Source organism: Malurus melanocephalus, unplaced genomic scaffold (genome assembly GCF_030028575.1).
Source record: "Malurus melanocephalus ecotype Western Australia unplaced genomic scaffold, MMel_1.1 scaffold_123, whole genome shotgun sequence".
Lineage (NCBI taxonomy): Eukaryota > Metazoa > Chordata > Aves > Passeriformes > Maluridae > Malurus > Malurus melanocephalus.
In genome coordinates this window covers 961,271-986,998 of record NW_026623355.1, presented here as the reverse complement: position 1 = coordinate 986,998, position 25,728 = coordinate 961,271, and the positions used below count along the sequence as shown (strand labels likewise).

The 25,728-nt window shown below is 38.5% G+C and overlaps 1 protein-coding gene across 2 annotated transcripts in view; it reads right to left on the bottom strand.

Moving 5' to 3' along the window:
* Positions 1-21,939, bottom strand: part of TRIQK (triple QxxK/R motif containing) — a 57,906-nt gene extending 35,967 nt beyond the window's left edge. The window contains exons 1-4 of one of the 2 annotated variants that reach the window (XM_057370358.1): positions 21,813-21,939; positions 20,871-20,972; positions 19,548-19,644; positions 4,200-4,280 (exon numbers count right to left, since the gene is read on the bottom strand). In XM_057370358.1, the coding sequence (XP_057226341.1) occupies positions 4,200-4,260 (61 nt within the window). In that variant the 5' untranslated portion in view covers positions 4,261-4,280; positions 19,548-19,644; positions 20,871-20,972; positions 21,813-21,939. The remainder of the gene's footprint in view (positions 1-4,199; positions 4,281-19,547; positions 19,645-20,870; positions 20,973-21,812) is intronic. The other variant, XM_057370357.1, reaches the window with a different exon arrangement.
* Between the last annotated feature and the right edge of the window lie 3,789 nt (positions 21,940-25,728).

Genomic DNA, 25,728 nt, shown 5'->3' with positions numbered 1-25,728 from the left:
TATTTACTCCAGAGAACCCCTGAGCTAAGCCTATATAAGCTCTAGCCCCTAAAAGATAAATCTGGCAAGTCAGGAGATATAGAGCAGACAATAGGCAGACCTTTGAGTCTACAAATTGAAGGYTGAATGATTGGCAAACAATCTCTCCTCATGAAAAATTATGCTACAGCAACACAATAGTAACRGGAGCCAAAAGTATGTCTACTCCTGATTTGTAGACCAGGTTTTAGTTATGCTATAATCCTCTCAGTATGCCTGCTTAGGATCCCACAATCACACAAGTCATGAACACTACCCACAAATCCTGCGGCTCCCATGCTGAGCAAGCGACACACCAGATGAAGAAGGATGGAAAATATACATGTGGAATTGTTCTGGGAACTTAAAGCATACATAACAGTAAACAAAGCAAATATGGTACAAAACCTGTTGCTATTTTCACAGCATTTGTGGAGCAAAGCTGCATAAATGCAGAAGGATGCATACTGCCTCACACCTTTCCTCAGATTCCAGCAAATTAAGCACAGCAGCACAAACAGCAGCAGGGAGAAGGAAATGCTCTGCAGAAGAGATGCCCTGTTTGCTGCTGCACTACAGGTATGTTTGGGTATGTGAGAGAGAGATGAGTAAGAAATGTTAAAATTACTTTTTCTCCTGTCTCTTCCACAGCCTTAGTTGCTCATGGATATTTGAAAAGTGATTCTTTTAGTGCCATCYTCCCTCCTCCAGGTACAGTCAAAGCCAGTTCGGAAAGATAGCTGTGGTTGTCCCCTGCCTACTTGGGGACAAGCTTCACAAAACCAGCGCCAGTTTGCTCTGATAACTAAAAGACTGCCTCTGCTCCCCACTGAGAAGGCAGTGCCACTGTCAGATACTGGAGCACCAGCTTAAGTGGCATTACAGACAAATTTTGGCTGGTGGCAGAGAGATGGCTGAAAGCCAGCTGACAGAGAAGAGCAGTATCAATCTCTCTGCTGGGGGAATCCTCTGAAAATCCTACTGAAGCAAACAGCAACCGCTAGTGGCACAGAGGCAAACAAGACACGGGTGATCCTGTTCTCATGGAGAGAAAAAGGCAAACGGCTGAACTGAAGTAATCAACATGAACTTGAACCATGGCACAGGGCAAACATGTGGCATGCCGTATGGAAACTCAGAACAAAACAGAAAGCTTGGAACAAAATTAAATTAAAAATCTGCTTTTATTTCAAATTACTCCACTAAACATCTAACTGAAAATTGTGTTGAAGTTGATATGACTTTGTGACATGTTGTTCCTTGAAGGCTGCCATTTTGCACTAAAAAAAGGTATGAAAAATGTTTCAATCTGGTTACCTTCTTTCCAGCAACACTAGAAAACGTTGTGAGCTAAAAAATAAYATCACACCATTAGTCAGCAAGAGATGGCTGTTCAGCCAGCATCTATCATAATGTTTTCAAAAATAGATACCAAATGCCTGGAAAAGAAGGACTGCAATCACTCCAAACATGGATTTTGAACTTTAAATTGCATTTGATAAATTAATTTTTTTAAAGACAGGCCCTGTCCAGCCTCACTCTATTGACTGCTTCTAGATAGTTAATCTACCTGCAAGAGGGTGATCAAATGTCCATCTCCAAAACAAATGAGCCTGAAGCATTAGGGCATTCTGTATTCTGAGGGACCATCTGTTGAACAGCTTCACACTACAGCATCCCCACAAAAGTACCTAAGTTGCCAAATCTAGTTTATTAGATGAATGTATTTTAAATTTTTTTTTTCTGTATAATTTCTAATAAATATGTRAATGAAATCAGGCCAAGCAGAATCAAAAGGAGTTAAAATGAAGAATCTAGAGCATCTCTGCKATGAGTGACACATCTCAGAGTGTTTACCTACGAGAAGAATTGAGTAGGCTCAAGGAAGACCTCCATCAGTGTATATAAATACTTGAATGGAGGGTGCAAAGAGGACAAAGGCAGGCTCTTCTCAGTAGTGCTCTGTCACAGGACTAGAAGCAATGGGCAGACAGAGAAATATAGAAGGAAAAAGTCTTTTAAGAAAAGTTTGAGGATAGTCAAACACAGGAAGACAGGTTGTGGAGCTCCTACCCTCGGAGATATTTAAAAGCCATCTGAACATTGTTCTGGGCAACCAGCTGTAGGTCRTCCTGCTTGAGAAGGGCAGATGAATGAAATGACTTCTACTGGATCCTGCCAACCTTAACTATCCTGTGATAAATGGATGAATTATTACCAGTTACGCACAATTATGTAAGCACAAAAAAAAAAAGAAGTAATGACTAAAAAATAAAATACTTCCATATTAATTAGAGTAATATTGGACAATATTTGTCAATAATATTTGTCCTATAATACACCTAAAGGCATAATGAGACTAGAGGGCTCACTCTACCAAGTTCAGCTATCAGGCCTAARGACAGCCCAAAATGCTTACACATAAAACTCAAACACACTTGCAACACTTAAGTATAAAACCGTATACATAAATTTTCAAACTCCCCCCACCCCATTCATTAAGTTCAGAGAAGAAATTTCCACTGGCAAACTCTATAGCTATATCAGTGAATAATGTGAGTGGAAGCTGAAACAACCATCATCAGAGCAAAAGGCAGAGCACAGTCTATTTTAATTCTTGATCTGTCCTCTAAGGAATATTACAATCACAGAAACACCTCCTAGGTTATATAGTTTGCCTGCCAGTCTCCTTCCCTACAATAATTTTTAACACTTGCTTTGGCCAAGTTAAGAGCAAAGTGTTGCATTTAAAGAAAATGAACTTATTATGAACTCCCTCAGTATTCTGCAGTACCCAATGGATGCTGCTGCTGCACTGTGTAACAGGGAAGGTGACAAATTGTTCAGACAACACATCAAGCCAAAACTGGTGAGTCAGCAACATACAGGGTCCCTCTAAGTGCTGGGCCCCAGTACAAATACTCCCAGCCCCTTGCTATAGCAGTGCCCTCTCCCCTGCTCAAGGCACAATCTCAGTATCTCACAGGTTTGAGAAGACCGATTGTACCACAGGGTAGTCATGTGCAAGAAACAAGCTGCAAAAGAGTAGGAGGTAATTATTTGAGCCTCTTATTTGAATCAAGCTTTACATCCACCCTGGTCTCTCCAACAATACTGTTGATCCCTTTCACCCTGCAGAGGATTTCAAAAAACAAGTCCAACCATGGTCACCTGAAAGTGCTCACAAAAAAATCAGAAAAAAAGTAACCCCAAAGGTGGTGGCTAAAAAACAAGTGACCATGATGAAAAACAAGTGAAGAAAATGCCAAAAAACTGATACAATCATCTTCTATCCAAGCACSCAGTTACATAGGATGAGTTGTCCCAAAAACAAGCTGCAGGGCTCCCGTTTATCACCACATACATGTGGGTGAAATATTTGTGAGGTGCTCTTCTACAGGGCAAGAGTTTCCTTGCAAGGTTTTCTCCACAAAACCTAAATAGCACAAAAGCAGAGAGTTCACCTTTCTAAACAGATGTGGGTGCTTAGCAATTGTAAAACAAAGTAATTTACTTAAATAACTGAGCACAGATTAAGGTACATTATTTTATATATAAACTTTTAAAATACTGTGACTGCTTGATGATATTATTTAATAGTGACAGAATCCTCACACATGGATTTCAAAAGCAAGTCCCCTTTGAGGGATTTGCATTTGCTACATAAGCATCTATGTGAATGTACAGGTGTGCATGTACATACCCTGTATACGTTACCTACATATGTAGTAGGTAAGGACAGAAAAGGCCTAAGATAGGAAATTAACAYGTTTAAAATATCATTAGTGTGAGAATAAATGCAGTTATACAATGCAATGGTCTGTAACATTCAGTATAGCAAAAATTGTTAGGAATGAGTAAAGTATTTTGTTAGAAATGCCCATATATGAAATCAAAGACAAACAGGAAAATCAGCAAAGTTACAACAGTTCAGAAACATTGTGAAGCCATTTCACTGCAGTATTTCACCAGTGTTTCCACACACAGAGCATATACTTAATCTAGTCAYTCAAAATACAGTCTTCATAGAGCAGAATGAATTAGTCAAGAGCATATACAAATGAAGTTTTTGAAGAGGAATGTTACATTTTGTTACACTAGTGGGCCTTGCTGGGAGGAAAAAATGGGATTTTTTTTTTTTTATTTTTTAAGCCACACAAACCTTACTTTCCAACTCTTACCTATTTGTTTCCTGTACTGGTCAACAGGAGTCCTTGATGTAGAGGCATCTTTTCTACCCATTGTTTTCAATCCAAAAATCACTGTCCGCATCAGAAAAAAACCCAAAAACAAAAACCACAACATTATTCCTAAATAAATTAGTAACTAAATCAATTGCTTATAACATCAGAAAAACAGTAACAAGCAACATTTACATGATTATACACAAAGACATAAGCCTTCCCAGAGTACAATGAGACACTGGAGTTAATCATAATTATTCTGAAGACCATTGGATACATTCTAAACATACCTTTTTCTACTTTGCATGGGTTATTAACATTACAGAATGCCTGTTAGTTTGAATAAAAATAAAGAAAAAAGAAAGGACTTAAACTGATTGCACTGTAATTAAGCATTTGGTACCACTGAATTACATTCCTGTACAATTTATTTCTTTAGTAAACCAGGGAATGTAGTAYTGTGAGCTGCTGTCATTATTGGCAAATAGATTTACACCACATACAGGAGTCAGAGGCAGGAACAGGCATGGGTGCATCCACAGATGCAACTGCTCAGGACACCCTGCAGACACAGTCCTCCAGCCACCTTGAGTAAAGAGAGGAACAGATACCTACAACACAGCAACCTCACGCTCTCCTCCCTTCCTGCCATGAGCTCCAGATAGCTGTCAATAAAAAGGAAGTGGACAACACAAACTGAGAGCTGGAGCTGCGTACGTTTTACACCTCCCAGCCATAGTACTGATAGTTTAAATCACCTTCAATGCATTTAAGTAACAACCATCCTGACTCTTGAACGGGCTTATGTTACACAGTATAACTGGCACTAGTGCTGCACAGGGAATTGCACTATCATCCACACAAAGATGTTCTTTCTGGTGTAGTGGTGCTTCCACTCCATTCATGTAACTGAACAAGCACCATCTGAATAGTGCTCTCACATATCTTTTAACATGCAAAACCCTTTGGTTTTATTTCATCCTCTCACAGGCTGCCACTCAAGTGGCAGATTCTACAAATCTCATTTGATGCTCATTTCACCTCTTTTTCTCTAGTTAAGAAATAACTGGCTCTTACAGTCATGCTTATTGCTCAAAACACTGGGACTGAACCATTTTGTCTGGGCTCAAGACATTACTCACCACAGTGATGATAAGCCCCACCATCTGACTGCCTCTATGACACAAGAGTCCCAACATCAACACCCATACTCATGAGAGGACTGACATTTTCAAGCAGTGTCAGATTTACTGTTCAAGCACAGCAGCCAACCCTTGCTTTTTCCCAACTGGCCCTGGCGAGCACCGTGCCAAGGGCAAACCTTGGCTGAATCATCCTGGGTAGCCACAAACCATGTGCAGATTGTGCACATATGGCCGTAGAGTATCTGCAAGAGCTGTACTTTTCTGTTAGGCATAATCAGCTGTGCTACAGCAAGATGAGCTTCCCTGCTCACTGCCAAGGCACGCTTTCTGGGAAGTGCAGCCCTGGAAGACACTGAGATGCCAAATCACGACCCAAAAACATGTCACAGCAATGTTGAACTGGCTACTGCCAGCATCCCAAACTTTAAGCATTCACCATTATTTCGTCCATAGCATTGAACATGATTTAAAAATATAGTTGCAGGAATGACTCCCACCAGTTATTTGTGCATTTTAAAACCACAAAGTTAATTATTTTAGATTTATTTATTCTATAGGAATTACTGGCATTTAATGCCAAGTGACAAATCCAAGCTTCGTAATTTTATGTGTRGGACACAGCATCAAATGAACTTGGATGCTCCAAAGTCAGCAACCATTTTAAAAATGCATTCAGGAATAATAGCAAGGTATAAAAGAGTGTCACTAATTTTTAATCTGCAGTGAAATTTAGGTTATAGTGTTCTAATGTTTCCATACATTACTTCAGTTGAATTCAGAGAATACTCTTTTTTATGTGAAACACGTAACAGTGAACAGTGAATTCAGTGGGTTGCATTTCTTTCCCCCTCTATTACGCTTCACAGAAATTCTCTAGACTGGGTTGTATTTCTCACATAACATTCACATCATAATAATTAGAGTGGAAAAATAAAAGTAGTGTTTGAACTTTCAGCTAATTGAGGAAGTAACAGATACATTTTTCCCCTACAAAACTAGTTCTTGGTTTTTTTATGCCACTGTTAAGAGACTGTTTTGACTTGCCTTTTGCAATTTCCATAGTCTACTAATGGTTTATAACAAAACACCAGCTGTGAAAGATGTTTCCAGTTTTAGTAATGCCAATAGAACACATGAAGAAAACACAAGCAAAAATGATTTCCTGACTTAATATGAGTCACAGATACTCGCATTTGCCCACGTGGCTCAGTGTCATGGACTCTCACATCTAGAACCTCCACTCCTCTTTGTTCTTCAAAGGGATGCAGTAATCATCATTCATTTCCACTGCTTTGATGGGTAGATAGCAAATTCCTGAGAAACCCATGGAGACATTGGCATACAGAGCCCAGTGTCTAATAAGACAGATATTTGCATAGAAGATCAGCCACAATTTAGAATGCATTATGATAGATGTGGAAAGGGAATTAGCATGTACAAAAAATATTAGCATGTACAAAACTGAGATTGTTTTCACAATTTAATTCCTTGGGACTACTGCGTCCCCATCACCCTTTCTTGTAAGCTCATCACCCTTTCTTGTAAAGAATTCCACATTCCCCAAGGAAGCAACTTACCATGAGCCAGACTTAAGCTAAAATATGGATTAATAAGAGCTAATATTTATTATTTATGAACCATGCTGTAAGAGTGATTTTCAATGCAATTTTTTGACCATTTCTCAATAAAGYCTGAAATCTTAGTGAGTCATAAAACTAATTCTCCCCATCTAAAATAACAGTGGTCATCCTACAATAATTGATTATTTTTACTGTAAAAAATCTGTACTCAGGTCTTTGACCATTTTGCTGCCTCTGACATCAGCAAATGGGAGGATCAGGCTTCTCCTGTATTTCTTTGCCAAAYGAAAGGGATAGGCCTCACACTGTGCTGCATGAATCCCAGGCAGCCTTCAAGTCCCTGGAGTTTTACTGAGGACATAACCACCAAAAAAAAAACATGTAAAAGAGGTTGTCACTGCTCCTTCTACTTCAGAAGTAATTTTGGATAATAGGAAAGCAATCTGAGCCATCCTCAACTTCAAGCTTCTATAAAAGATGGTTTTAAGAAAACAAAGCAAGGCCCCAATGAATGATTTTTTTTTTATTTTGTTTATTTCTACTTCAGAGATACATGATTAAAAGATACTTCTGTTTTTGTGGTATCCTTCAGTGCTTTTACACTACTTTTGGCTTCCCCTCTAGTAATTCACCTTTGAAAGTTTACACACTGAGAAAAACACGATTTTATTCTTCTCTTCTTTTACTCCTAAGGGGTGGCTGATAACAATTAAAATACATAATAAGTATTATTACAATTGTCAATAGCATTTCGTGAGATTAAAACCAGTACTGAGTATCTGTTCAAGGTGTGGCTAGACTTTTAAATTCCAATTCCCTGTTCTTGATGTATACATAGCATCTTCTACAACAATTAAAAAAAAATTAAAGCCATTACTTTAATGAAATAGAAACTTACTATGAATTACTTTAGAAATACTAACAAAAGTAAGAATACATTATATACACACTGACACTGCATTCTGTACATTATTGGTGCAATACAAATGATTAACARTGATAAGTCTTAAAATGTAAACCTGTGAGCACTCAAAAGACATGCATTTATGCAAGCGTACAAACTTTCTTAGCAGCAGTATTTGATAGTATGTCGACACTCTTCAGCAATAGGTTGCYTAAATATTAACAGGGGGCACATTAAAGAAATATTCAATTACTGGTTTTGTAGTTGAAACACAGTTAGTCAGCTGAGAGAAAAGCAAGTAAACCTTCAGGATAGAAAAGAACCACTATGGAATGAAAAGCTACTGGACCAAGTCTTCAGCATCTGTCTATATGCAGAAGTTCCTCATCTTTAATTGCAAATAGACATCTATCTTTAAAATAATTCCTATTTTGTTTGTTTTGTTCGATGTAATGCAGGTTGATCATCTGAACTCATAAACCAAGTAGTTTTTAATATGATTCAAAGATTCTRTGAAAACTTACTGATATTATTGAAGGAACTAGTCTTCTCCCAGTTAACTCCAGAGCTGCTTATTTAATAACTAATAGATATTAAAATATTTATAAATTACAAGAGAGCAAAAATAGCCTTTTATACACCTCAGGTAAAACTCAAGGAGCACATCAGATCCTCTGCAAACATCAAGTTGTTCCAAAGAACTGGTAGCACTACCTCTAAAGTGGGAAGCCATCTGCATGTAGGTATTTTGGAATCATTGATGCTGGTTATTTTAACTGGCTTTTTTTGTTGTACTGCTGAAGCACAGTTACTAAGGCCTGTCTACACAGCAGTGGAAGTACCCTGCAGCCAAAATTGCTAAAATAATGTAGATGAATTATTTAACCATACTGTAGTCAAGAGAAAGAATTTAAAAACCTTTATTACTATTACTACTACTTGGAAAAAACTTCTACAAACAAAAGAATGGAGAACAAAATACATTAATATTCTTTTGGTAAGTCTTATAGTAGTCTTCCATTCCTTGGAAAATCTCTATCAAAGGATGAGACTGTTATTTCAAAGGAAAGAGTACCCTGCCCATAGTGCTTCTTGTAGAATCYCTCTCTGCTTTATTTGGGGATTTATTAATTTTTCTTCTAATAAAAGGAATGCAATACTTCTTTACTTAATTGAACCTTGAAAGCAGCAGAGGTRATTTAATTAAATTTAGGAAAATTAATCAAAAAAACAGGATGCACAACTCCAGTCAGAACAAATRTTAAAATAATTTCAACTTTCTACACAAGGGCAACAAACACTATAACACATTCCAAGATTCAAACCACATAGGAAGTACAACTTTTACTCACGCATGTATCAGGCTGTTTCATAGCTTTACGAAAGCACTAGGAACAAAACACACCTTGTGACTTCCAGTAAGTGCCCTCTGCACTCTAGGGAATGGAGCTGTTCTGTTATTTGTTAGCTCTACAGTACCCACAAAACCAACGAAATTAGCTCTGCATTTATGYAATACAAATAATAAACAGGTAATAGTTCACAGGAATTTTCAGCATATTCTCATGAATGTTTCAAAATCCTAACACAACAAATACATTCTGAAAAACTAATTTCATCAACAGCCCAGATTAGTTCCACTAAATTTCAGGAACATAAGTGAGACACATGAACCACACAGGAAGCCATCTCCCCCTCCCTTTGCAACAGGTGAAGAAAGAAATGTAATGGTAAGGAATCCAAATCACCTCTAGCAATCTTGCTTTCTTGTTATGCTCCTAAACCTCTTCAGAGTGTCTAAAATTTGCTGGAATAATCTACGCCCAAGTATTTGCATGTTTTCCTTTAGWGAAAAGTCTACATAATTTTGCTAAATATAAAATGCTTTTTAACATCTGAAGAGTTGAAAAGATTATCATTAAATATACTCATAGCTAGAAAAATAGTGAAAATTTCAAGGGTTGCAAAACCTGAGTAAGATTTTTCAAAAGGACTTAATATTTAGGTAAAATTGCTTTCTTAAGCAAAAACAGGCTATTAAAAATGTTAAAAGGTTCCTTCCATTCCCAATAGAGCACAGTTTGTCTCTGCTTCTACAGGAAGAAAGAAAATGTAGTAGGCCAAAACTCACTTATAAAAACATTACTTACACAGAAGAGATCTGTTTAGTAATTGGTGCTATACTTGTTATAGAAAAGTATGACATTTTGCAGAATATTCCTAACTGTAGTGACTTCATGCACCTTACATTTAATTTTCATTATTAGGATATTATGACTTCAGAACAGGACTCCCTACTCACTTCAGAGATGAGTAGAGTGATAGCCTAACATATATTAAATTTAATATGAAGACAGATCTTCATCTGAACAAATTTAAAATTCCAAATGTTTCAAGTGGAATGTTTTTCCCTGTTTTTATAAATCTATGATGGCACTGATGCATCAAGTAAATACCCTAAAGTAGCTCAGGAAGGAGAATAGTATACACGTGGTTCATTTCTGCCTTGCCAGACAGCTCAAAATGTAGTACTTTCCAGAGGAAAGAATAATCTCTGCTAAAGAGAAATTACACAATAAATGACATCATATGCAATATTTAAGAATAACATTCTTCAAAATAAAAGGATCTGTCTCAACATTTTTTGGGGGGACTAGGAAGGACATGGGACTGTGGTAGAAATCAGAGCTAAAAGGGGTATAAAGAGTACAAACATMCAGACCACCCCAATGCCCAGAGGCAAAAACACCAAGGATGGATACAGCTTTCATGGGAGCACGTGCAGATGCTTTTCAGACACCTCTGTGGCACAAGGGGAAGTAGCGAGGACATCACCACCACCGCCACACAAAACAGAGAGAAGCATGTGCTCTCTGCCTCAAGAGTTARAAGTTCATTGAGTTAACAGAAACAATAAGAAACAATTATTTGCCCTGTCTTTTGACAGAAAATCAGCAGTGAACACTTTTGCAGTTCAGTTAAATCCAGGCAATTTTACTCCCTCTTTGATCCCTACCAAATACCCCTTCAGCACTCATTTCCTTTGATGAAGTAGGAAATAACTTAAGTAACAGGTATAAAACTAGAGGTCACAGACCTTACATTTCAAAATCAGCTAAGTCTGCCTAAGCACTTCACTTCTAATATGTTATGAAGTTGCCATACTTGAATTTAATAAAGTCCCGTGTGGTTTTACTTGAAGTCTTATTTGAAGTCTTACTCTAAAACCTCAGAGACTGTTTTGCCCTCCTAGGTGTATCAGCAAGGGAAGAGTGACTTCTGTACCTTCTTCAAATGAGAAATTAAGCCCTCTATTCTCCCCTCTTTAGGTCTGGAAACTGACAAAAATTCAATTTTTCCTAAATGTTACTTCTTTTTGGGACARCCACAAGCCACAGCTTGCTGTAAGCCTGAATGTTTTAATTATATACACTTGTTAATTTCTCATTTGTAGATTTTTCGGCTTAAGCTCATTTTTGATGGAAATTAAATTCTGATTTCTTCTTYAAGTGAGAAGAAGTACTTAGGGATTATCCTTTCCTTTAGTATATCCATCTTAAACTACAGTTCTCAACCATCCAGAGGACAACGTTTCACAAAATTCYCAATATTGCAAAATCCATAATGACCTTCAGTGAGAATAAATCTTGTAACTTCTAAAGTTATTCACCCACACACAAAAACTGGAACMGGTAGTAATTTCATATTGATCATGCTTTTGTTTCTATGGTGCCTTTCTTTTCACTTGCCTTATCTAAGACTACTAAAAATACAAGATTTCTGAATGAATTATTTAAAAACTGAAATGKTTTTTTTGAAGTGATATATCAAAACAGGACAGTTGAAAACTGCTGGAAATTTTTCTTTCTTTCATGCTCTCACACTGTTTATTAAAAAAAACCACTTGTTAAAGTATGTGAGGCTAAGTTTCAGCTTAATTTTTCTCCATTAATTCTTATATTGATATCCATTTTCCTTGAATTTGTCTATCATTCAAGCAGAAAACCAACCCTCAGCAAGTAAAATTAACTGAAAATCCRAAAAGAAAATAGCTACCAATAAGCCACCGAGGCACAAAGTTAGGAGGCAGACAAATGTGCCCTTCTGTAACWTATTTCACTGCAGCATAACACGTTGTCCCATAACAACTTCACATCATAGAAATTGCTAAAACTGGTCACCATGTATATAACCCAACGGTTGCTTCACTTCTTACCCTGAGCAAGCTTGCAAAAGTTGAAAGCACACTACAAATGACAGCATCAAATAATACTTCAGTCCACATAAACCTAATAGTAACACTTCAGCAAAACTGAATTATTAGTTCCATTACTAAACCTGGTGTTCAAAAGSACTTACAGGGTAATCTTTCCATTCAGCATTCAGAACAAATGCACTTTTCCTTTCTCTGAAGCTACTGCAGCTCAATAAGTATTAAACAGGTTGATCCATCAATGAGAAAAAACAGTCTTATGCCCCTTTTTTGCTTTCACATGCTGTATCAAGCATTSAGGAAAGCAACTCAGATTGAAAAAAAAACTATTCTAGTCACCAGGCAAAATTAACATGAAGTATAAAGAGTYTTAATTTGGTGGGTTTTGTATTTATGCTTCCTCCATTACTCTACAGCTGATTAAAGAAAGAGTAATCACAGAATTGGTAAGGCTGGAAGGCACCACAGTGGATCATCCAGTCTGACCTCCCTGCTCAAGCACGGTCTTCCTAGAACACATGGCACAGGGCTGCATCCAGATGCAGAACTTCCCCATAAAGATCAGAACATAAAGCTGGAATGCATTTCATCAGTCTTAAACAATATAACCTTTTTTTGTACTTTTTTTTCTTTAAAATTGAGACCAAAACCAGTGGATAACCAGTAGCTAACTTAGAATTAACAGATAAAATGCAAAGTTCAGCCCTACAGCACTTAATAATGAGGCATAGTGACTGACCTAATAGTCAGGCTTAGTGAACAGACCCATAGATGTTAGCAGCAGCATTTTCAAAACCAAGTGTTACTCTATTGGTTTTGAAGGATTAGACTGTAATTGGGTGAAAAGTTTAATGTGGCTTAAATAACATCAGCTCRGTAATTTCCAAAGTAATCCAAAACAATAGGCCAAGCACAGTCTCTGCAGATTTTATCTAAATTGCTCAAGACTTGGCTCTCCTGAAAACTACCTAGAGATCCCATTAAAGTCAATGATTTTTAAGATAAAGAATAAAGTAATAGCTTACATGATACCATCTCTTTGGGAGCTTTATGTTGTATTTGGGCAAAAAGGGGAATATAAGATCACTGCTATCTATTAACTATCTGAACCTTGAACAAAGATTGAATTAAAGGAATGGATCAAAATCTAAAACCTATATATGCACCAAATGAAAAAATAAGCTTTGATAATCATCAGAAAATCTGGTAAACTGTTTTCCCTGCCTCATTTTAAGGCAGAAAAAAAGCATGGAAGTAGCTGGGATGAAAGGCAGCAAAACAAAACAATTATCAATCAGCAGTAAAGTATCAGTAGAAGTAACAGAATGTCAWGTGAACATCTGAAGGTTTAGGATTGCAATCATTTGTGCAAATGTCTGTTTGGGTACCTTTCATGGCTCTTCCCACTAATGGGAATGGGGTGGGAGGACACTGCATCTATTCCCTCTGCTCCTGAGTAGCACGCAGGTGTCATAAAAAAGGTTTGGCTTCAGAGTTCATTGTCCAGAAGAATGCCAAAAGAAAGGATGACACTGAGACAGACACATTAAAATATGGTATTCCTTTGGATGTCTCAAGTCATTCAGTACAAGCTTACTTTTTACTACAAAATACTAGTGAATTACAAAACTGAACACATTTTGATGGGTGGCTGCATTAGGAGATGGAAAAGTTTTATTAAGAGAAGGTAGATGCACTGCCTGAAATCCAGCCTTGTAGATGWCAGACAAAAAACCTTCCAGAGCATACAGTAAAATGAGTTCAGATTGGTTTTCTCCAGAACACACCAACATCACAACAAACTGCATGTCTGTTCTCTTCCTGCTACAATTGTCCAGTCTGGCCACTACTGTACCAGCAGCTGTACACACCTCTTAACTAAGCTTTAAAATTTAAGGAGAGCTGGCTCAACCCTGAAAATTACTTTAGCTAAKTTGCTTCTTCCACTTTTACCTTTCAAAAAGGCTTTATCCCACACACGCAGTTTTACAGCTGCCCCAGTTATTTCACACTGATATATTTATTTTAATAAGGTGAGTAAATTAAAATGCGTAACAGCATAGTACAGRAGAAATATCTTTCCAACGCTTCACTATTTCTAACAATGATAGTTTAAGTCTGAAGGCTCAAAACCGAAAAGAGGCAAGTTTGGTCAGAGAGTCATTGTCCTGGATTTTTTCAACATACATTATTCCCTCCCCTTCAAGGTCCCCTCAAGGTACAGTACACATACTATAGCGTCCTTCTATGGTCTGGATACAGAATTGTACCAAGACTATACAATATACATTACTTGTGTGCAATAAATGACAGAATACAAGTGTTTTGAATTTCTTACTCTGCATATATGGCTATGTTTTAGTATGGCACCCACATTTACATCATAATTTCCAAGGGTCTGTATAAACGTACATGAAGATAAACAGGCTTTCYTCCCATGCAGAACTGGAAGAATTCACCCAGAAGCTTTGCTTTGTAAATTATTTCAGATGTATTTTAATGAAGCTATAAAAGATATTAGCAAGTGTGCTGGGAACTTGAGTTTTAAATGAACGTGATCTGTTATTCCAACAGAAATTATTAGTATTATTTAACTGAATAATATTAGCATATATTTAAAATGAAAATGGTTTCAAGTTCTTTTCAATAGGTTTTGCYTCACCATAATTTCTCCAGAATTTTTCTATTTAGCCTGTTGGTCTCTGGCTTTGTGTACATAGAGATACCCAAATAAATCAGGCTTTCATATTCTCCTATCTTTCAGAATAAAAAAGTAAGCCGCAATCTAAGAATGCTTCATTAAACTTTTCACTCCAAATTACAAAAAGATTTATTAATAAATTAAATAGCATGTCAAAAAAATCCAAAGAAAGCAACATCCAGCCTTGTTTTGAATATTTTATGACTTCAGAATTAAAAAAAAAGTAAACTATTAGTTACTGCAATTCTTAGGGGTTCTATTAAAATAATATTCAAATTCGTAAAAAAAATCATATTCTAAAAAGCCTTCCACACTGCATATAACAAAATTGAAGCAATGCTTTTCCTGACCTCTATAAAGGGAAGAAGTGGCAAATHCAGAGTCAGCATAGCCTTTGCTAGGACACTCAACAGTACCTATGCAAGAGGRCCGCTGCAGTAACCAAGATGGGAGAGAGAGCTAACACAGCTTGCTGAAGTAAGGAAGACATGTGGTCAGAAACACCAAGGCAAGCTTGAACCCAATCTCAAACCCACCTACCAAAGGCAGTTCTGCTAACAGAACTAAATCTGTATCTTTCAGGACCCTCATCACGCTTTCATATTTTTCAAGATATGTTTTCAATGGAAAGAAAACTAGATGCAACATTGCAGCACCGGTCTTTTTATTCAAACCATGCTTCCACCTYTCCTCTCCTAGGTAGCACCAGCACTTCCTGACACTGCCATGCACTTGAATCCCCTYTATCTACAGGACCTTCCTCACAAACCATAGCCACTGCATTACAAGACAAAAATTTTCCATTCTGCACATACATCCATCATTCCTTGTTCCTCAAAACATGCACACAAACTGCATCCTAACAGACTCATGTCATCATGATCTCAGTCATGCTTTAAGCTTCATTCTTTCTTCAYCAACCCAGCAATCACTGAACTATCATCATGTGCCACTATAGCTTTTATGTCTACACACAATTGACCAAAATGGCAAAGCACATGACACCACATGTAAATGCCGGGAGCAGTCCCCACAAGCTCAAAACCACTAACAGTGGCCTGCAGCCATTACTTCTGAGTGCTGGCAGCTCACCAGCTCTTTATCCATTTGATTGTCACTGTACAGTCCTGATTTTAAAATTATTTTAGTTGAGTAACWGTAAATCAGGGATCTAATCAAATTTAAATGTTAGCTATCTAAATACTGCGCTTTCAGTTTGACAGCCAAGACACAAAAACAGAACAATACACTACTTCAGATTAACKGTTTCCTTTTGGCAAGAGCATAAGTAAAACAAAACTGGTCTAGCAGTAAAGTAAGTGATGCAATTCTAACTGGAGGCAGTGTAATCAGCTCCACCCACAATGAGAGYGACACACTGTCTTACTGAACAATTTCTATGGCATACATATTACATGAAAGAAAGATGYATGGTTTTTAATAACAAGCTTTTAGTCATGATCACTTTTTARAGCAGACAAAACTATGGGGTCAGAGTTTAAGTACAGAGCGTGATATGCTAAAGCCAAGTATGGAAATATCCTCCACACTGACATGGCAACAAACTGAAAACATAGGCAATTTTAAACAGTTTTAAACATGCTCAACTTAAAACTACAGGGGAGTCTCATCAACAAGCTCAGAGTGTCTGAGAGGCCTTAAGGTGTTGCTGACCCGGGTGCTTATTGTCCTGCCAGGGCTTAGCAGGCTGTAAGAAAGGACGAAGAAGGGGTATGTGCTACGCCCAGGACCCGATTGTCAGCCTCCACAACAGCAAAAGGCACCCTAAAAGAGATGTGAGTTCAGGTGAGGGAAGCAAACTGAGGTGCAAGTACTGCCAGTTCTTCTGTACAGACTGCAATCTGAAGGGTGGGGAGAAGCAACCAGCTGGCAGCATCTTAAACCACAGCATTTAAAGCTTCCAGTACATCTGTCAGAGACATTTGTGAATAAATTTCAGTGTAGGAGTTTGTAGAAWTGAGAACTTCATATGTAAAGATTACAATGGAAACACAATAGATAAAAGCACAAAAAGCTACAAAGGCTGATTGATAATGCAAATGTGAAAGAGAATTATCATGGGTAAACTTAACCTTTTCTTCATTTATACCACACAGCACAGCCTGAGAGAAAACAATTGAGACTTCGAAATCTACTATATTTTCAACCCAATCTGTTTCCCCAATATAAAAAACAGTTCATGACATRAAAGGTTATTATTTTGTTCCACTAYTTATTTCATTTCAATAGAAAGGCATGAGGTTTAATTTAGCTTTCTGGCTAGAGGCAACCAGCTATAAACGATGCAAACCCATATTTATTTCTTTGTCTTACCTAAGACTAGAAATAACAGCATTAATAGGTGACAAACTTGTGTAGAAAATGGTGTGCCTCAGCTAGCCCTCTGGATTTTAACCTCCCAATACAATTCCCAGCACTAACCTACTGCCAACATCTGCTCTTTTCGCCTCTCTCACTTGTCCTTCTGCTGTAAGTTACTTYACCATTTCTGCTGTCAGAACAGTCTTTCTCCATTTATTCACTTTAGCAGCTCAACATCTAGTTCTGGATTTCTACTGCACCCTTCCCTTCCTATCTCATATCCCACTCTACAAACACCACTGGGTTTACACTGGCTAATTCATCGGCCTTTCTTCCCAATTCTGCCTCATTAYTGATTGCAGAATATACTGAGTGAAGGATAATGACAAGAACAATCACAACACAGGAATAAACAATATTGTGATGATATATGAATTATCATATTTAAAACTGCAGAAAATCTCGGAACACAATAAACTGTATTGTGCAAAACTCCACTGTATCAATGCAGCGTGTTGAGAGAGGCAGAATCAAACTTAAAAAWATCACTAATGCTGATTTTTAGCCCTGTGGCTAAAAAAATGTAAAACATATGAGAAACAGAGGAATGAGCACCGTCCATGTCAGGAATGCCTCAAGTATTTACTCAGCACACTGAATCACAGGGGTATCTATGTGCAGCTAGCGATATAAAAGCACCTGGGATTCCATGACATTTTCCCATGGCCTTCAAATATAACTCTAAAGAATAAAAACGTATCAGGAATCATAAGCTGTTGCAGGTAATTCTAGAATATTAAAGTGGCATTAATGCAAGTCCACTTGGAAACACACATGCAAGAACTTTTTATCTTCTCTAATCATACCAGTGACCGTCATTACATGGAACAAGAGCTCCTTCCTCTAGAGCAAACATCACAGATWTTATGGAACTCCCTTTCCTTCTTACTTTCAAGGAAAAAAAAACAACCTTGTTACCCATTTATTTTGTGTCAAAAAAGAATTCAAGAATAAGCCCAATTATTCTCTTAACATATTAACTCATTATTATAAGACTTGTAAGATACACTGTGTTTCTTCATGCCCTCTACCAACCACGCCACAAGGTTTATATTGTACCAAATACTGCAATGATATATKGGATCATCAGATTTAGTAACTAAAAGCAGTTTCACTGTGCCTGTGATTGATAAACTATGGGAGTACTAAAACATTAAAAATGTTAATCTTTGTAATAATTGCCCAAAAAGTTTTTATATTAATGTAAACCATGGATCATTTTAAAATTTAATCAYTGCAGACTTCACTTGGAATGAGACTAGCCATTCACTGAAAAGCACTTAAYTTTTTATTTTGAAAAATGATCAGCTAGTATTTATTCTGTAAAYCTCTTCACATTTTTTCCTCAAGCAAAAGTAAACCTGCAAGCAAATGAAAAAATCCACAAGAGCAGAAAAAATTAAGGCAGAGTTTGGGTCAGAAAACATTGACTTTCACACTCCTGTTTCCCAGGAGTAACAGCATTACAACAGTAGCATTGTACAAGAGTTGGAGGACTGAGGAAGACTTCTACTGCACATGGAAATCACAGGCTTCTTTGTCTATACCTTACAACGATCTATGTTGCATTCTCTTCATGTATCTCAAAACGTGTAAACGTAGTAATTYACTACGTTTACTAACATAGTAGTAGACTAACTTGGCCATGATGATATTAAACTGCTCTAGTTTTTTTAATGGGCAACCCAATTTTGTCAAACTAGCCCACTACTATCCTCTCCTATAATTCCTTGCCTTGTCTACTGAAAATCTAGATTAATATGGAATATCCCAAAGAAAAAAAAACAAAACCAAAAAACTACTTCCTAATTACGGTAAAAATTGCACAAAACTCCAAAAATTCTAACTGCAATTAACTGTAACTAATCTTGATGGTACTGATTCAYTTTAAAAGGTATTTAAAATTATCTAACCAAAACCAATTAATGGTCTCAAGAAACAAATTTCGTATAAAAATGCAAGGACAGTATTAAAAAAAAATAATCTGAAGAAAACAACCTTTGTCCTGTTTTCTACATAGCATCTAAAACTGAATGTTTCCTGGAGCTACTGCCATGAAGTATACTGAGCTTCAGCTGCCCTTTAGACTGGGCTGTGGGAAGAACCACAGCTTAATATATTAGCATACATGACTAGACTTCATTCTGTATTTTCAACCAATAGCGAGGTAGAAGATTTTCAAATTGACACACAAACTGGCTTCCTTATCTGAAGAAGCTGCACAGTCTAACAGCATGAACTATAAAATCACAGAACTTGCAGAAGTGAACGAGGCAACTTTCAATGCATGTAAGCTTACTCTGCATAGTTCAAATTCATGGGAAAAAGAAAAAACACAAACAACCAAAAATAAACAGTTAGAAAGGCACTGATTTTACTCCCCATTTCACGAAGAAAGTATGTATCTCCTTGCATATTACCTTTTGCGAAAGTATGTTCTTAAGGAAAGATGTAYGGAAAAATCCTGGTCATTCAGTGTGAAGCAGTAATTAAACACTGGAACTCAGCTGCTTGTATCTGAAATAGAAAACATAGTCYTGTTTTTATGACTTAACAGAAATACAAATGTCTTTGTATATAATTCAGTGCAAGACTTTAAGCTAATTGTATAAGGAATTTTACCACTGTTAACAGGCATCTCTGTTTCAGTAATCTGACATGAAACTATCTTTCAAAACCTAGATGTCTGAAGAGCTCCCATATTTGCATTAAAAAGTTACTGAGTGTTTCCTATATTGCTTTTGCAGATACAGAGTACTATTTTAAGCACAATAAGAAGTGAGTTTTAGAACATTTTTGTACTCTCTTCTTGGCTACATAAATCAAGTTCACAGAATTTACAGGATTGTTGATGTTGAAAAAGATCTCTTGAGATCGACTACTCCTGCTCAACCAGGTTTCACAAGAAGACTATACATAAATTAAAGAATCACAAAGTAGAAAATAAATTACAAAACAGATTTTCACAYTGAAAGAAGAATTACTAAAAAGTGAGCAACACCCTTGTTCTATCAACAAGTGTCAACTGCTTGTACTGATGTCATTATTTTATTTCTAAGTCAACACTTAGTTTTCTCTGTGCTCACATTTACAGTACTGACCTTAAGTAGACTTACATCTTACCAGCTTCCATGAAGACAGAAAAGAAGTCCTAAAGGGTAGACTGTATTAAYTCATGATGAAAGATAACCATGCCAACAAAGCAATTGGCCAAATTCTTCTTTAAGTGAGCAGACAAACTATTTTCTGCGCAATTAAGTTTGTCCRCAGCCCATTTTGAACCAAAAAGTGAAGTGATTCAGCCAGGAATGACATGCCAAACAGGAGCATTTAAGAAATGGTTCMATTTTCCCCATACTTGTATCTCTTAAACATCACTTTATACAGTTTTCCACTAAGGAAGTCATGTAGCAGTAGCAAAGGCTGGATTAGAACTCAATATATTTCCAACAGCAGATACCCTTCCATTCTGATTAGCTCTTTAGGAACGAGCCTGGGCCCCAACAGAAAGAACTCAAAACCCGTAACATGTAATTGAATTACAAAGTGTGAAGGTGTGTGCTGCATATACAGCCCAATTACACCATAACCTCTTTCAAAGCGGCTTTCTGTTACTACTCTATGATCTGTCCTTACAACACAGAGGGCTGATGGAAGGTGGAGCAGCTTGCTACATGAACAGAGTGGCAGAGAATCCCCGAATCCCCTGCCAACACCTCACATTTAGAAATTTTGCAGCTCACATATWTTCACGTATTTCTCTCCAGGCTTTTCTGAGCAGTGGTTTGACCAGAGCTCTCTGCAGCRAACATAAAGGAGTGCAATGTACCCGGAACACATCACACCTGGAAGGCAAACATAGCCGTCTCAACAACTCCAGGTTGGAGCAGATTTACTGCACACCCACAGCCGGCCAAACACATTCAACAGCACCACACGGCCCTGTCTCACTGCGCATGGGGGGTCAGCACACACAGAGCACCARATTGTCCAGCTCCAGACACCCTAACATCCCACAGAACAAGGGGTTTCATACACACACATGCCCAACCACACCGCACTGGCCAGCAATATGTGAGCAGTGGTGCTGACAAAGGAAAATYGTGAGCTATCCTCGTGAGGATATCTCAAGCTTTCGCCAGTTCGGCCCCGCTGGCGTGTCTGGACCAGGCCTTGAACACAGCCCCGCCRAGGAGACCATGGTAAGGGGATTTGTTTCCCTCCACTTTGACAGCCTGGTGAGCATCGTACTTCTCCGGACACAAAGAAACAGCCCTGGCAGTCGGGGAGCCTCAATGTGGTGAGGCGGAGGCGGAGCCCGAGCCCAAACCTGAGTCCCGGACCCAAGGACCGGACAGCACGGCCGCCTTTCCCGCCCACGCCCAAAATGGCGGCGGCAGCGCCGACCCCCTCCCACCGCAGCCCCYCAGCCCGTGCTCCGGGGGCGGAGCCTCCCTGATTGACAGCGCGCTCCGGCCAATGGCGCGGAGGAGCGCTCCCCGCTGGCCAATGGCAGGGCGTGCCCGCAGCGGGCAGCGGGGCGGCCGCGCTTCCCGCCGGCGCGAGTCTCCCTGCCCGCGGCCAATGGCGGCGCCCCCGCAGCGTGAGGGGGGCGGGGGCCGGGGCAGCGCTCGCTCGGTCCCGGCGGCCGCCGCCTCTGCCCACCCCGGGACSCGGCGCGGTACCTCGGGCCGAGCGGCACAGCTCCGCCTCCTCCCTGCTCTCCCGGCGGGGCGACTTCCTGTGCTAGCGGGGCTCCCGCCACCTCCTGCCCTAGCGTCCCCGCCTCCCGGTCCCGCCTGCGGTGGCGAGAAGGCTCCCGGCCGTTTGTCGCCCTCGGTTGTGTCCCTGGTTTTCCAGGGAAGATGCTTTGGGGGACGCTGAAAGCTCAGCCGCCGAGTGTTTCAGCGTACTCCACTCACACCCTCCGCTCACTTTTTACCACTGTGTTTCCTGTGTCAGAAATGTTGCTCCAGGCTTGTAGAGAAAAAAAAAACGCAGAAAATGCAGTTAGCCACCTTCACATCGGAGAATCGCAGGATGCTTTGTGAGGGACTGTAAAGGTCATCTACTTCCAACGCCCCATACCCTCATCACAAGCCCACTTCAGTGGAAACTTACAACTAAAAACACATGGCAAATTATGAACTCTGACAGGTGATTTTTTTTTGGCTACCTACCACTTGAGGTGGTGCTGGACCTTCTGCAGCAGATAATTCCATCGCTTCTATGCAAGAAGCAAGCCACTGACTCACAGAACAGCTTACTGATTAGTATTGCAAGTGCATCCCTAGGTTCCTGCAAAATGGCACTTGATAGCCAAGTGTAACACTCCCCTGTAAGGAAAGAKACACAAAAAAGGAAATATTTGCATTTGTTTACCTCTGCACCTTTGGAAGTGAAAGGCATACCCAGCTGAACTTCTCCATCTTTCTGGATGGCATGCATATAGAGTGGAGAATGAGCCTACGGAAAAGTTGATTAATCAGAGTTTGTGTCTGACATACATAYCAAACCACAGTTTTCTACAGTCATTCCTACAGCAAGCTTAATAGATTCTTCAAATGATACAGCTTTCTTAGATGGATAGCCAGTCTTGATTCCAAACAATGAGAAAAAATACTTTTTTTATACCCKTTTATTTTTCCAAGAAATCTCATACTAAGGGTATTTAGCAGCTTTGAACATGGCGGGTCGCTGGACACAACTTAATATTTTCTTCCCAAGCAATCTTGTGCCTCACTGGGACAGTAGTTGCCACAACCACTGTGGGCACTTTCTCTGATTTTTCTATCTTCGGTGTTCAGAATTTTCAACAATAATCTCATTYGTACTGCTAATGGTAGGGCAGGAACCACATGCATGTAAAATATTTTAATATTTAATTTTGGTTTCTTGATTGTTTTCATATGATTCAGTTAAAACCAGGTCATGATTATGCTCACGGATATTTCAATATAGGATTATGTAAAAAACAGCAGTCACATTCAAATAGACATTACGTGTGGTTTTTAGCTGTGGAATCACAACCAAAAAATCCTGTGAAGAAATACCAGAATCKGTATTCTCAGCTGCATTATTTTGTATCATCTGAACCACTGCTGAGGAGTTTGTCCRTATGAGTTGTAGTAGCAAAATAAATCTGGTTCTAGTTCAGTTTCACCTAATTTAACCTAATCACAATATTCGTTTCACTATGAAGTTGTTCTTCTAAGTAATAAACTAGTGTATGCCCAGCAGCCTTGACACTTAATCTGTAAAGAAGCTCTAAGGAGTTTTGACTTCATGAAAAGGAGCTCTATAAGCACTGAGATGTTTTCGCCATTTTACTTTCACTGTTTCATGTCTTCATTCTTGGTCCTTATTTTATGGGAAAATTGTTTCCCACTGTGATTTCTTTTTCTTCAGGAAGGGATTCACTCTGGTCAGAATGGAATGGGCACAAATGCAGTTGACATTTAGATGATGAAGTGCTACTGAGAAACTTGCTGTGTTTTGTGGGATGAGAAGCAGCCAGGTTTGTGTCCTTATTTTTATATTTTTAATCTGTTTCTTAGACGTATAAACAGAACAGGTGCACCATTACTATTATGTGATTGTAACTGAAATGTGTATCAATCAGAGAGGAGTTTTTATTGATCTTGCCATACCCATCAATTTGGTGCCATATCCCTGGATCAAATTAAAACTTTAGATGTGTTTTTAAATTACGTAGTTTTACCTCACAAATTTTTTAAGAAAATGTATCAGCCATTGTTTTCAGTGACTGTCTTTTTCTGGTTTTGCTTCTGTTTTTCATTCTTTCACAAGATCTTCAGCTTCTTCTGACAATTTGAGAGAAATCTGTCCCTTTTTTTTCTCACATGCAGTGATTTTTAAGTTTATGATTCGGGAAACTTTTAAAATAAAAGTGTAGTTAAGCYCACTGAAAAGAGCTTTCCTTTTTTATTTATCTTTTGCAAAGCTCTGAGAAGCAGCTCCTGAGCTTTTAGAGTTTGGTTAGTTTAGGTAAAAGGTTGGGAAATGATGCTCAATGTCTTTGTTCCAAGTTGACAAMACAGATTAAATTAACATACTAAAAACTATCCCCAAAGTGCAACAATTTGTCCACTCTCTAACCTGATGTCTCCTCCTGTATGTCTAACTATCAAGTTAAGGTCAAAGATGTGAAACAATGTTTTTGATTATTTTTGCTCTATGAGTTTTGCCATCACCAAGTAAGATTTTGTCCCATCTCTTATCATGAACTGTAGCCTGAATGTTTCCAATAAAACACCTTATTTGGGCTACTGTTAAAGCTATCTTCAACTTTCAGGTAATACCTTACTTCAGAACTTCTAAAAGGTACAATATTCCCCATCTAACCACAAAGCTAAAACTCTTCATGCTCCTGTCACTTCCTAACAATGTAGTTTCTGGTGGCTTTGACAGATACAGACTTGCTCTTCTCATACCCAACCAGAATTGCTGCTGAAAGAAATAATCGCCTTAGCTCATCTCTTTATCCATGTAATTCCTCATCTCTCCAAAGTCTCCCGTTTCTGTGSTGGCTCTGAACACACTTTGCCTTCATTTTGAAATTCTTTATTCCTRTACTGTCTTGTTTTCATTTAGCTTTCATGTGTCATTTCTCTCCTCTGCCTAATACAGAATTCTGGTTCCACTACATTTTTTTTTTTTTTTTACAAACCCTGTTTTGCTTTCCCCACATGTCACTGTTTCTCTCAAATCTGCCCAAGAGAGAGGTACAACAGGATGGCTACTGTAACTTCATGCTGCTGGTGTGCTATGCTTACTCCTATCATGCCTCTCCCACACTTATTATTTCTGCCTGTTTGTTCATGTCTAGTCTTGCATAGCTCAGTTCCAATTTCTCCAGCACAGATACCTTCCTCTTTTTGTATATCACGTTAGTGATTGATACCACTATCCCTAAAATCAGGSATTTCTACAATCTCCAGCATAGCCCCAGATGACTGTCCTTACCCATGCTTCCAGTGGGGATAGAAGGGTTGTGGAGCCCATCCTGACTCCTTCCAGCCTTCAGCTGAAAGTCTCACCATGATGTCAGTCATGATAGATGGTGCATTTTGTGACACAGACAGCCTGCCATTAGGACAAACTCATTTCACTGAACTGTCTGATGGTAATGACTTTCASTGACAGACTGACCTAGGCTGGCTCAAGTCAGCGTGCTGGAGGTGAAAGGCTTGATATTCCATTACCAGGACTCTGAGCCATCAAGTCTGCTCCATCCCAGCCCTACTTAATCTGTATTGATAGATTTGGTAGCATTTTCCTAACTGCTGTCATCCATACAAATGTCTGCCGTTGTTTTGTTGATGTGGTCAATCAATACTGCATTAAATGTTACCTTCAGTTTACCCTTAATTGTCTAAAGTAGATATGATATTTTCATTATTTATACAACTATGCCATTAAATTATGCATTCCAGATTAAAAGAATAAAAGACTTGTTTACATTATTATTATTGCTCTGGCATCAACTTTTGGATTTCTGTGTAAAGAAATTAATCTATCGGAGGGGGAAATGGGGACTGACAAGCTCTAGCTCCTGTTGCCTCTGGGAAATAATTATGC